This window comes from Amyelois transitella, chromosome 19, assembly GCF_032362555.1.
Source record: "Amyelois transitella isolate CPQ chromosome 19, ilAmyTran1.1, whole genome shotgun sequence".
Classification (NCBI taxonomy): Eukaryota; Metazoa; Arthropoda; class Insecta; order Lepidoptera; family Pyralidae; genus Amyelois; species Amyelois transitella.
In genome coordinates, this window is record NC_083522.1 from 2,744,496 (window position 1) to 2,756,576 (window position 12,081).

Sequence of the window (12,081 nt, forward strand, 5' to 3'; positions counted from 1 at the left end):
AGCACTGCAACAAAGTTTTTTGAACTAAGTATGTCTTATGTGTGTCTGTTTTTCTTAAGAACTGTGCCTTAGATAAAGCTGATTTTCTTAAAAAAATAACATACAAAATAATTTTAGATTGTTTAATGAATTGTTTATTGAACAGTTGTAATCCTGAGCGTCCGCGGACCCTTGGTCCGGGAGTTCCTGCTGGCGGCTCATGCCCTGGGCATGACCCGGGGAGACTGGGCGTTTCTCGACGTCGAGATATTCCAGGTAACGTTCTCTTTCTCTCTCTTCTTTATACGGAAAGCTGAGAACGCAGAAATCAGAATAATCCAAACTAATTTTTTGCAACATTTTGTCTGACTGACCGACTTAGATGAAATGAATATAGTATAGTATGAATATAGTTAATATTCTTTGAACATCCATCCTAATATTGGAAATGTTAAAGTATGTTTGTTCGTCCGCCTTTCACATCAAAACCACTGAAACGATCCTCATGAAATTTTGCAAACATATAGTCTATATAGTCGTACGGAGATGGACATAGAGTAAACAATATTTACGCAGGTGAACTGTGGGTGAAAGCTAGTAGGCTTTTTACTTTAGAATCCCCACTAAAACCTTATGTTAATTTAAAAGTTATCTATGCCTTTGTCACTGGTTGACAAAAGTGGAAGGTTTTTCTGATGCTCTTGAAATTTGTGATATTATTGCTAAGTCTTATTTGCTATATACTTAGATTTTAGAGAGACAGGCGCAAAAAAAGTTTGCCAAAGCAAATTAAATTTAATGTAAAAACTTTGCAAGCACACCTCTAGCAAATTTCAAATCAATAAATTGACAACTTTTATATTAAAACGACCAACAAATATACCTACTCGTACATAAGTAAGCGCGCTCTTTGTGTCTTAAACGTAATTTGGTTAAGAAATATTTTGTTGTGCAGACAGTATTTTAAACATTTAAATTTTACCGAGAACAAAGGAATATTTTCAACTTTAATGTTGTTCTACTACATAAACATGCCGTAATATGAAACAAGGGAATAAACTTGATGGAACTAGTGCAAAGTCCCGTATATAAGTATGAGTAGATAAGCCCTGTCTTTGCCATTTTGCTGAATGACCGTAAAATTTAATTATAAATTGAGACATTGTGGTATTTAAGTTTTCTATTAATATTTTCATCTTTTGGGAAGTCCGAAGTTGATAAAGTCCTTTTTCTGAAGCATCGTAAAATATTAATTACAAAATTTTATGTCTATATTTAACACTATATTATTTTTAAATTATTTACTTTTCCTGCAATGGAATTTAAACTGAACAATTGAACATAGCTTCTAGTTTTACATTGTCCATCTGTTTTTATACTCAATGTAAATAAATTCTTATTCCCTGTTGCTTTAAATCAATGTTTATGAAACCCTTTGTTACTGTAAATACCTAGTCCCTTTTAATATTTTCATGCGCAAATATATATTTTTTTTTGTCCGCCAACGATAAAAAGGCTCGTAATATCTAAACAACCTTTATTTTTGCAGTTCGATAAAGGGTATTTATAGATCTCGACTTGGTTGTAAAGATATTTACAAAGTAAATTTACTAGAATTGAATTTCACGACTTATTAAGATTAGAATCTCAACAACCCAAAGCTAGCCCAGATAAGATTGTTCACGAAATTAAATTATAAAAAGGTCTTCAGTATAAATGATGTTGGGAAAAAAAATACTTTTTTTAACTCGACTGAGTTGTACTTGACTTACCTGTCTGTTTATTTTAAAAATTAAGTGTAACCTATTTAACCTTTAGAGTATTCACTTAATTATAAATGTTTTAACCGCGCTGTTATATATTATTATATTTATTCAGTTTTCTACGATTTAAACTATGGCGTTGAGATAAAAGTTTTATTGTTGTTTCATTAGAAAGCGATAAAACCCCATAAGGCTGTTGCCTAATGTCTTCTCTTCTTACTCTATTCAAATTAACATATTATTAACCAAAATATTAATATTGTGCCGTGTGGTTCCTTGTACCAATAAAAAAGTCGCAAAAGGCGACTAAGGAATAGGCTTATAAAATTGGGATTCTTCTGTCACTATTTGAATCGAAATTCTATCATCAAGCCAAAAAGCTGAATGTGGCGTATCAGTCTTTTCAAGACTGTTGGCTCTGTCTACCCCGCAAGGCATACAGACGTGACTATATGTATGTATTAACCAAAACAATATGAAGAGAGAAATAAAACACACTTATAATTCGCCTCGTAAACGCTCTTGAAAAGGTCCACTCACTGGCTGCCAAATATGAACGTACCATCTTCTTTTACGCATTTCAGATTCTCACAAGACATCATACAAATTTGATGCCATTATTTTAAAAATAGAATAAAACATGTTCTTTCGATTTGGCACTCTTTCATAGCGGTTATTATTCTATGACTGATCATTTGCATAATCGCAGCGGAGCGTCGTCCTTCGACAATCAACTGCAGGCGACCCCCTCGAGCAATATTGGCAGAATGACTTTAGCTAAGCCCCAGTATTAATTCTAGAGCTCGCTCGCATCAAACTGTGCTCAATTGTCAACCCGTTTCACTGGACGGATGGCAACAAGAAGTAAAGTCAATATTTGTACGTTATTGCATAGGTTTCAGTGAATAGTAATTTGTGAATACAAACAGACGTTCTTAATATGGTTAATGTGGAAATAGATTGGTCTTTGATAAATTTAAAGGAACGTGGCCTATTAGTCTTTACAAGTCTGTTGGCTCTGTCTACCCCGCAAGGGATATAGACGTGATTATATGTATATACATACATACATACATACATAAAATCACGCCTCTTTCCCGGAGGGGTAGGCAGAGACTACCTCTTTCCACTTGCCACGATCTCTGCATACTTCTTTCGCTTCGTCCACATTCATAACTCTCTTCATACAAGCTCGGCGGTTTCGGGCACTTTTGACCTGACCCTTTACCAGGACGTCCTTAATTTGATCAAGATACGTTCGTCTAGGTCTTCCCACTCCGACCTTTCCCTCCACACTCTCCTATATTATATGTATATGTATGTATGAAGGTCGGAGGATAATGACTTACCTTACATTGCCATGAAGTTCACAGTCAGGACCACTCTTCTTTTGTGGCAGTAACAGGCGATTAAGGAAATAGCGCATTAATTGTTTGTGGCCGATCACACATCTTACGCTTTCGTAGGCATCCATGCCTTTGACGGATGGTCGGCTTATCTTTTATTCTGAAGACCTTCGGATATTCTTCATATCATAAATAAACAAAAAAAAAACACAGAATTATTTTCTTGGATAGGAAAAGCAATGTATTGCATTGCTTTTCTCGAAGCCACTCCGAATGTTATACAGCTGAATGTGGTCTTAACAAGACTGTTGGCTCTGTCCGGAATAAAACGCGATTATATGTATGTAATAATTCATTTAAAAGTATGTGGTCTGATGATAACGATCATGAACTTTATATCAGGGAGGGTACTGGGGCGAGACAGGCTGGGCCGCCGGAGATGACCGTGATGCCGCCGCGCGCGCCGCCTACGAAGCCCTGCTTCGTGTCTCCCTGAAGTTACCCACGGGAGACCGCTTCGACGACTTCGCGGATGCCGTCCGGGCCAGAGCCAGGCTGCATTATAATTATACCTTCTCGGACGGGGAAGAGGTAAGGATAAACTACTTATACACAACACACATTTGTATAATAATATCTAGCCTACGACCCACATCACAGTGTGGGTCTTTTTCTCATGGAGGAAACACTCATTCATCTCTGCGTGTTCCCAATTTCACCGTTCGAAAAAAGAGATATCACATACCTGTAGCTTTTTTGTCACTCGGTGTATATATTTTTGAAAGCTTTTTAACTATTGTTTTGTAACAATCGTAAGCGTAAAAGGTAAATCATCAGTAAAGGTTGAAAACTTATCTCTTAACAGTAAACACATAAGTTAGCGTAATATTTTATATGTATTTTATCTTCATCTTATTATAATCTTATAGATATCGCGTGTTTCATGTTACGCTCTAGTTCATGAAGTGTAGACATATTTATTTTACACTGAGAAATATGACGTCGTAAGTTGCATTGTAGGTGGCTAATAAGGGCGTGCCTCCACCTACTGTATTCAAGCTTGTTATCCGAAGATATCACTGTTCACTGATACCCACTTTGAATGATCCACGTAGGTCAAATGTTACGCTTTGAGCTCCTATTATTTTTTTAGGTTTATATAACTGGTACTTGCGCGTCTTCTTCGTTAAATTATAATGAAATTTCAAGATGATGTACTTTATGCTATTTGTAACGAAAAAATTCACAAACTACTTCGTTTAACGATTGTGATAAAACTTTGTACAGAGACTATGAATGGATTAGACCTTCAGGAGAAACATAAGATTTTATTCTGAATTATCCTACGGGTAATGGCAAGAGTTAGTCTTAAAATACTTTTACCTTGGGATTAAACTTAATCTTAGCTGAATCCGGTCTCGTTAGCCTTGTATCTGCAATTCCAATCGGGCAGATCTTCATGAGACATGGAAATCCTGCAATTTGTACGAACCTCCGATGTGCAAATTAAATAGAGAACAAATACGTTCCTACTCTAGAATTACAACAAGTAAACCTTAAGTTACATTGAAAGTCGGGTGTAGCAGAAGAGTCATAAATGCAGAACAAACGCGGTGGAAATTAAAGGGTAAAGTATGATCGAGGTATAAAATTGAGTGACAGGATCAGTGTGATAATGGAATGTTGTGATGTAAAAGAAGATACAGTAACAGTTATATATATGAAGATACAGTAACGGTTAGATACAAGGATCGCTGCAATAGGAAGGACTTCGGGAAAGAGGCACTAAATATGGATGAATAATCCCATAAATTATCGGACTGATAAAAATTTTGCTCAGATATAGATAAGAGAGCTCCAGTAGTATCATTACGTGAACTGCCTCTTTGGTGTAGCGGTAGTGCTCTTGTCTGTGTCATAGTTGGTCCCGGGTTCGAATCCTAGCCAGGGAATGATGGGAAACAGCTTTCTCTGATTGGCCTGGGTCGTTTATATATTTATTATTTATTATAAAATATAGTATTGTTGAGTTAGTATCTCATAACACAAATAGTAAGAACTAACTTCAAGGCTAACTCAATCTGGATAATTAGTCCCATATAAATATAGGCTTCATTTCTCTGGAGATTCCCTCGGGTACGAACCTTCGACCAAAAGACAGATGATTAAGAAGAAGAACGTAAATAGTAAATAAATTATGTGAACACCATCTGTACTTTCGCTAATTTTCTAATAGCATAGAGTGGGTGGTGATACTAATTCCTGCAGGATAGAGCGGGTTAGACCCGACTTGTGACAGGAATTGCAATGTGGACTAACGACAAAGGGACTATTTAGGAATTGACTCACTTATGCAAAAGGTAAAATTGTGTGTTTAAAAACATTTACGAAATAGTTCTTATTTACAGATCTAAAAAAACCTTTTAATTAAGTTTTCTTTGATTTTCTCTCCTGTACCCGTCCTGTATTGAATGTAAAGAAATAGAACATTTCATACATATGATCACGCATATTTCCCGGAGGGGTAGGAAGAGACTACATTATTTCCACTTGATTTTAACTTTTTTTATTAGTTTTTATTAGTTTAGTCTATTGAGTAAGATCCTAATTTAGAATACTCTTGACCGGACCTTTCACCCGACTTCATCAAGATAGGTTAGTCTAAGACTTAGACTTAGACTTTCTATTCAAACGTTGCAAATACTACTCGATTACAAAGTTTTAACGACAAGGAAATTCATATTTAAAGTGGACGAAACTAGATCGAAATAAAAATAAGAAATTACTATCATACACCACGAAAGTAAGAAATGACTTCCATTTTCATACCCGCCGGGCACAAGCCTTTTATATGGGTGTGGATGGAAGATCTTAATACAGTAAACCTCATTTTTATGATGTCTTAAAATTACGTGAGTTTCATCTGAGAAAAATTGCACGCATTTTTTCGTCACTGTATTTTACATTTTCTTTTGAAGTAGGCTATAAAGCGAACTGTATAGCTAAACAGGTTACATAATTTGAGAGATCTATGTCATAGAAATCTGAATTATTAAGGCTTTTGTGCTTAGTGTTTATTTAATAGGATTTTGAGAGATATAACGCCGATATCTCAGAGTGAAGTAGGTCTTAGCCAACATCATTTTACAAGTTTTTTTTGGGTCTTGGACGCAAAATTATTAATCCAAGATGCATAATTAACTATGGAATAATATGGAAAATATTTTCAAGATGTTTCTTTATTGATAATGTTAGTGCGTTTGATCAATCAATATGTATAAAGATAAGCAAGATAAAGTCTAAGTTTGTCTATGATTTTTATAACTTCATTCATACATTCATTCAATAATCAATGTGGCCAGGTAAACTTCTTCATTGGCGCTTTCTACGACGGGGTATATCTGCTGGGTATGGCGCTGAACGAGACCTTGACTGAAGGAGACGACATCCGGGACGGAAGGACCATCACCGCCAAGATGTGGGACAGAGACTTCCATGGTAACTACATCTTCTTCTTCTTCAAGTGCCAACTTTATTAAATATAATGGCATTCTTCCTTTTGACGGCTGTTGCTCTAAACAGGGATCTGGTACTCATCGCAAACTATTCACGTAACATACATACATCTGATACCGTCTTTTTTCCCTTACTGGGTAGACGGAGCCATCAGTTTCGAAACGACTGAAAGGCCACGATCAGCTGTATGGCGTAATGATGAAATTGAGATTCAAATAGAAACAGGTTGCTCACCTATCGCCTAGAAGAAGCATCTCAAGTTTATAAGCCATTCTCATGATAGACTTTTATCATCTGCATGGGGAGACAAGCAGCTGGCACTCACTATGCTTCTGCCACTGCGTCAAAGAGGCTGAGTTTTGTTTAGGTATACTATAGATATATTCTTCTTGTTAAAGGTATAACCGGCCATGTCCGCATCGACGCCGTTGGTGACCGAGATGCAGACTATGCCATCTTAGACTTGGACCCAGTCACTGGAAAATTTGAGGTGAGTAATTTAGAGGTATAGCTTGAGTAGGATAAAGTTTTACCATTTAGGACTCTTAATGCCGTGTAGGTAGTTTGTTCCGCCGCTTTCCCTTGACCTTGGAAGGGGTAGCTTAATTAATAAGTATTGCTTAATCGAATTGCATAGTATCCAACGTTGAGAAATGTGAATCTTTCGAGACACAAATAAATAACTAGTTGGGGAAATGACTATTGAACATAACAAGATTTTTTTAATCTGATTTTAAGAGTTTCTAATTCTCTCCTAATTTTATAAATGCGGAAGTAAATTTGTTAATTTATGACCTCTTCTCGCTTTTTCTAGTAAACCGATCTTCTTATAATTTTGCGTATGTATAATTAAGATTCTGGAAAAGAACATAGGGTACTTCTCATCCCGGTAAAGCCTAACGTTCCCGTGGGATTTGCGAAACACCTATATTCTTTTGTAGGTGTAGTTTCGTGCGGGCAAAGCTGCGGCATAAACCTAGTTTATATTTGATACAGAAATGGTATGTTAGTTACTGTAAATATATCTATAGAATGATATAGATAGGGTCTCATATCAAATTAACTTGAACATGTGAATTCACCTCGTGTGTAAGCATTGATTAGCTGTCATATATGTTACAGGTACTATACCACTTATATTTATATTTGGAACAATATGTTGGTTACTCAGATATGAATTGAGTATATTTCGGGTCGGGTCCAATTTGTTTGAAAAGAAATGAAGCCTACACGAGCATTGAAAACAATGGAAAATATATTCTCATTCCCTTTAAAGTACACTTATCAATTGAGAGCTTTTGTTACAATTTCCTTGGCTTTTTCTTTTGTAATTTTGAAGTATTAATCTTTCATATCAATCATATTTGAATAAGGATTCTTAACAACTTTACCTACATAAAAAAATTTGTTAAATTTTACAATAATTTGCTACAGAATGATACATAATCTACGCATATTTGCGATAATTTTCGGTATAATAAAATTCAGTAGTAGTAAGTAGTACTTAGTAAAGTTTAGATTATAGTTTTATTTTTACTTATTTTACAAAACACATATATATGTAGGCATAAGTGATTTTCGTAATAAAGATTTTTCGTGTCAAATAACAACGGTGAAATTCTGAGGTGAAATTCCATCTTGCAATAAAATGATTGACAGGAAACAAGGCGGGAGAGGTGGAAATTGCTTGTGGAATTGGATGTATTATTTCTTATTCCTGGGAAAATATTGTTCTTTCCAGAAGCTGTTATGTTGAGGGAGAGAAATAGTTCTTAGCGTTTGTTATGTGAATATTCGTTCGTTCAGTTATATTTACGTGATAAAGATAATCCATCTATTTCGTTGAGCTTCGTTTGACATGTAGAAATATTGTCGCTAAAATTTGGTAGATGATACGATGGTAGATGATACGATTATTTATTTTATTTTAATCGAAAACATACATTCAATAATAAAGGGTTGTGCTCCAGTAAATAAAAAAGATAAAATATGAAGTCGAATCTTGATTTATATGAAACTTCGACTTAACACGCGGACGGCGTTTAGGTAGTCATTGGTTGCTTGGCGGAAGGTTTTATACCCATTGAATTCAGAATTATAGATAGAATATTCCCGTTTCGATTCTAATAAGTATAAAATCTATAGTTAGTAGAATATCTATCTTCTATATATATAAAACTCTTCCGTTACTGAGTGACTGACTGACAGACAACGCACAGTCGAAACTACTGGTCGTAGACAGCTGAAATTTGGAATGTAGGTTCCTTGGGATATGTAGGGGAGCACTAAGAAAGGATTTTTGGAAATTCAACCCCCAAGGGGGGAAAAGGGGTAAAAACGTTTCTATGAAAAATCTTATTCCTTGGGTTTATAAACTTGAAACTTGGCATGAACACGTACATAGGCAAGTAAATATGTTTGACATTATAAGTTTTTTCAAACTACCCTCCAATCGTGATTTAGGGGGTGCGATTGGGTGACTGATTTATTAACGCACAGCCGAAACCGCTCGGTATAGGAGTCTGAGATTTTGAACAGAGGTTCCTTTAGTAACATAAGTGAGCACTAAGAAGGGATTTTTGAAATGTCAACCCCCAAGGGGGGGAAACGGGATAAACTGAGCCGGGGCTGCGGGAAAGTTCTAACGAGATACCGTGGCCCCGGAACGCAAAGGGCAACTGAAGGAACGAGGTGGGTTTTAGTCAGTAAAAGTCTGACACTCCCTTCCGTTCCACCCAGAGCGGGAGAGGTCATTTGATGATTTCCCATCCTTAAAAAAAAAGACTTTGTATGACAACTTTCAGTCGTCTCTTTAACATACATAATAACATACATAATTATGTACATACATGCATAACATTAATAACATCACGCCTTTAAATCCCTATTTTGTGTTAACACTACCCATACAAACAGCTAAAAGGAAACAAGTGAAGAGACGAAATTTGTCCGCATCCATTTTCACCTAAAATCTTAACGTTAATGAGATTTATTTTTTATTATCAGGTCAACCTAATAGCCTCACATGTACGTATAACTTCGTAAGAATTTTCTTTCAACTCCTAACCGTTGAGGAGTTGTAACTTCCATCATCAGCTCATTCACATGGGATGATGACTATCAGACGCAAATACTTAAACAGATCTATGAAATTGTCAAAAACGTAATTGCCTGTAAATTTGAGGTTTGCCCTTGATTTCCCTGGAATACCATCATCAGATCCTGACTAGGTAACAACGGGACCAACTTGAAAGTATAGGTACTCTACCGAACAAAAAAAGAATCACGTAAATCGGTCCATAAATCTCGGCGTAATCGGTATGCATAAATAAAACACCCGAATTTTATTTTCTACTAGCTTTCCCCCGCGACTCCGTTCGCGCGGATGTCGGTCTTTGCGTAGATGGTTTATTTCTCCATTTTATTTTCAGTCCGGTCAATTTAGACCAAAAAATAGGAATGAAGCTACATTAATTCCCATCAAGCTGAAAATGAGTATAATTGTTTAAAACACAATCAAAAGCATTATTTCAAAATTCCCCATGATTCCGGTTTAAGGAAAAAAATTACCCAAGGTCAAAGGTAAGAAAATGGGATTTTCACGATTTTCTTCAAAACGGTAAGTTTTATAGGAAAATTACCTCAGACATAGATTGTAGATCATAAAGATATCTATAAAAAGGAATCAATATTTTTTTTCAATAAAGCTACCGTTTCTGAGATATTACGATGCAAAAAGTTGCAAGCGTCATAATATGCATAAGCACGTCTCGTATATACTCTATGTAGCAGTAATATAAGTAAAAATATTGTTCTGTCGGTAATTTTAACTTGAATTCAAAATATAAAATATACATAAGTATAATGAAACCCAGTCCCTTCATTTATACTGTAGTGAAACCTTGAGACAACATCTGTCTCTCTGTTTAATTGTGTACGTGGCTAGGGTCGTATAGTTGCTTTATCTCAGAATGCTCAACACATGAAATACCGTTAGTCTTTAATAATAGTTGTCCTTGCGGGGATACCGTTGTCGGCTATGGACACCACGGCCTTTCATGTCCTAGGAGTGCCGGCCGTTTAGGGCGCCATGCCGCCCTAAATGATATAATCATCCGTGCTCTTGCCACCATCCATGTTCCAGCCGTTCTAGAACCAAACGGTCTGGCTCGGGATGATGCCAAGAGACCGGATGGTATGACTTTGGTACCCTGGAGATTGGGGCGGCCTTTGGTGTGGGATGCTACTTGTGTCGACACACTTGCGCCGTCTCATCTTCAGGTTACTAAATCTAAGGCCGTTCTGCTTCAAATGAGGCAAAAAACCTCAAAAGGCGCAAATATGTAGCTATCGGGATCAAAGTTTACATCAGATGGCAAGTGTGATAGTGATATTGAAAGGAGAGTGAACGCGGGGAACATGGTGAATGGAGCTTTGCATGCCTTTATGAGCAGTCAGAAACTATCCAAAAAGGCTCGACTGGCTGTGCACAGGGGCGCGTGTTGGTCCCGACATTCATGTATGGGAGTGAAAGTTGGGTATGGCAAAAGAAGCACGAAAGCAGAATAAATGCAGTGGAAATGAGAGCGTTAAGGAGTATGTTGGGTGTGAAATTGAGTGACCGGATAAGGAACAGTGTGATAAGGGAATGTTGTGATGTGAAAGAAGATGTAGTTACAGGAATAGAAAAGGGTATGTTGAGATGGTTCGGTCATGTGGAGAGGATGAATGAAAACAGGTTGACTAAGCAGATATACATGGAGAGTGTGGAGGGAAAGGTCGGGGTGGGAAGACCTAGACGAACATATCTTGATCAAATTAAGGACGTCCTGGTAAAGGGTCAGGTCAAAAGTACCCGAAACCGCCGAGCTTGCATGAAGAGAGTTATGAATGTAGATGAAGCAAAGGAAGTATGCAGGGATCGTGGCAAGTGGAAAGAGGTAGTCTCTGCCTACCCCTCCGGGAAAGAGGCGTGATTTTATGTATGTATGTATTTATGTAGTTATCGGTAATATCTATACTTTTGAACCTTTTGGGGTAGAAAGTCTGGGACCGGGGGGCCTATCTGCCCATCAGCTTTTCCGACAATTGTCGAAAAAGCTAATTGAGGTATCTCTTGACCGGAGGGCTGGAAATTATCTGGCTCAGAGAATCAGCATTGCCATTCGAATTGGCAATGCTGCCAGCCTTCTGGGCACATTCCCGCATGTTGATGCTATGCAAGGACTGTACAATTTATAAATTAAATTTTAGTTTGTAGTCATCTTTTTTCTTTCTTTTTATAAGTAGTTTTAGTTTTAATTTGATTATTGCATTGAATTTGATAATTGTAATCTCTATTATTGTCCTAAGATGATTTTCTTCACTTAGGGTTATTCTATATTTTTTTAAATAATAAATGCGAAAGTTAGTCTTGAGTGCCACTGCGTAGTGAAAACACGTGTTTATTCTAACCTATTTCAGACTTTTTCAAGTTT

The 12,081-nt window shown here is 36.6% G+C and overlaps 1 protein-coding gene across 1 annotated transcript in view; it reads left to right on the plus strand.

Moving 5' to 3' along the window:
- The window catches only part of LOC106137231 (atrial natriuretic peptide receptor 1), a 70,216-nt gene that overhangs the window by 30,822 nt on the left and 27,313 nt on the right, over positions 1 to 12,081 (plus strand). The window contains exons 6-9 of the mRNA XM_060949733.1: positions 146 to 255; positions 3,491 to 3,679; positions 6,451 to 6,586; positions 7,003 to 7,094. Of these exons, the coding sequence (XP_060805716.1) occupies positions 146 to 255; positions 3,491 to 3,679; positions 6,451 to 6,586; positions 7,003 to 7,094 (527 nt within the window). The remainder of the gene's footprint in view (positions 1 to 145; positions 256 to 3,490; positions 3,680 to 6,450; positions 6,587 to 7,002; positions 7,095 to 12,081) is intronic.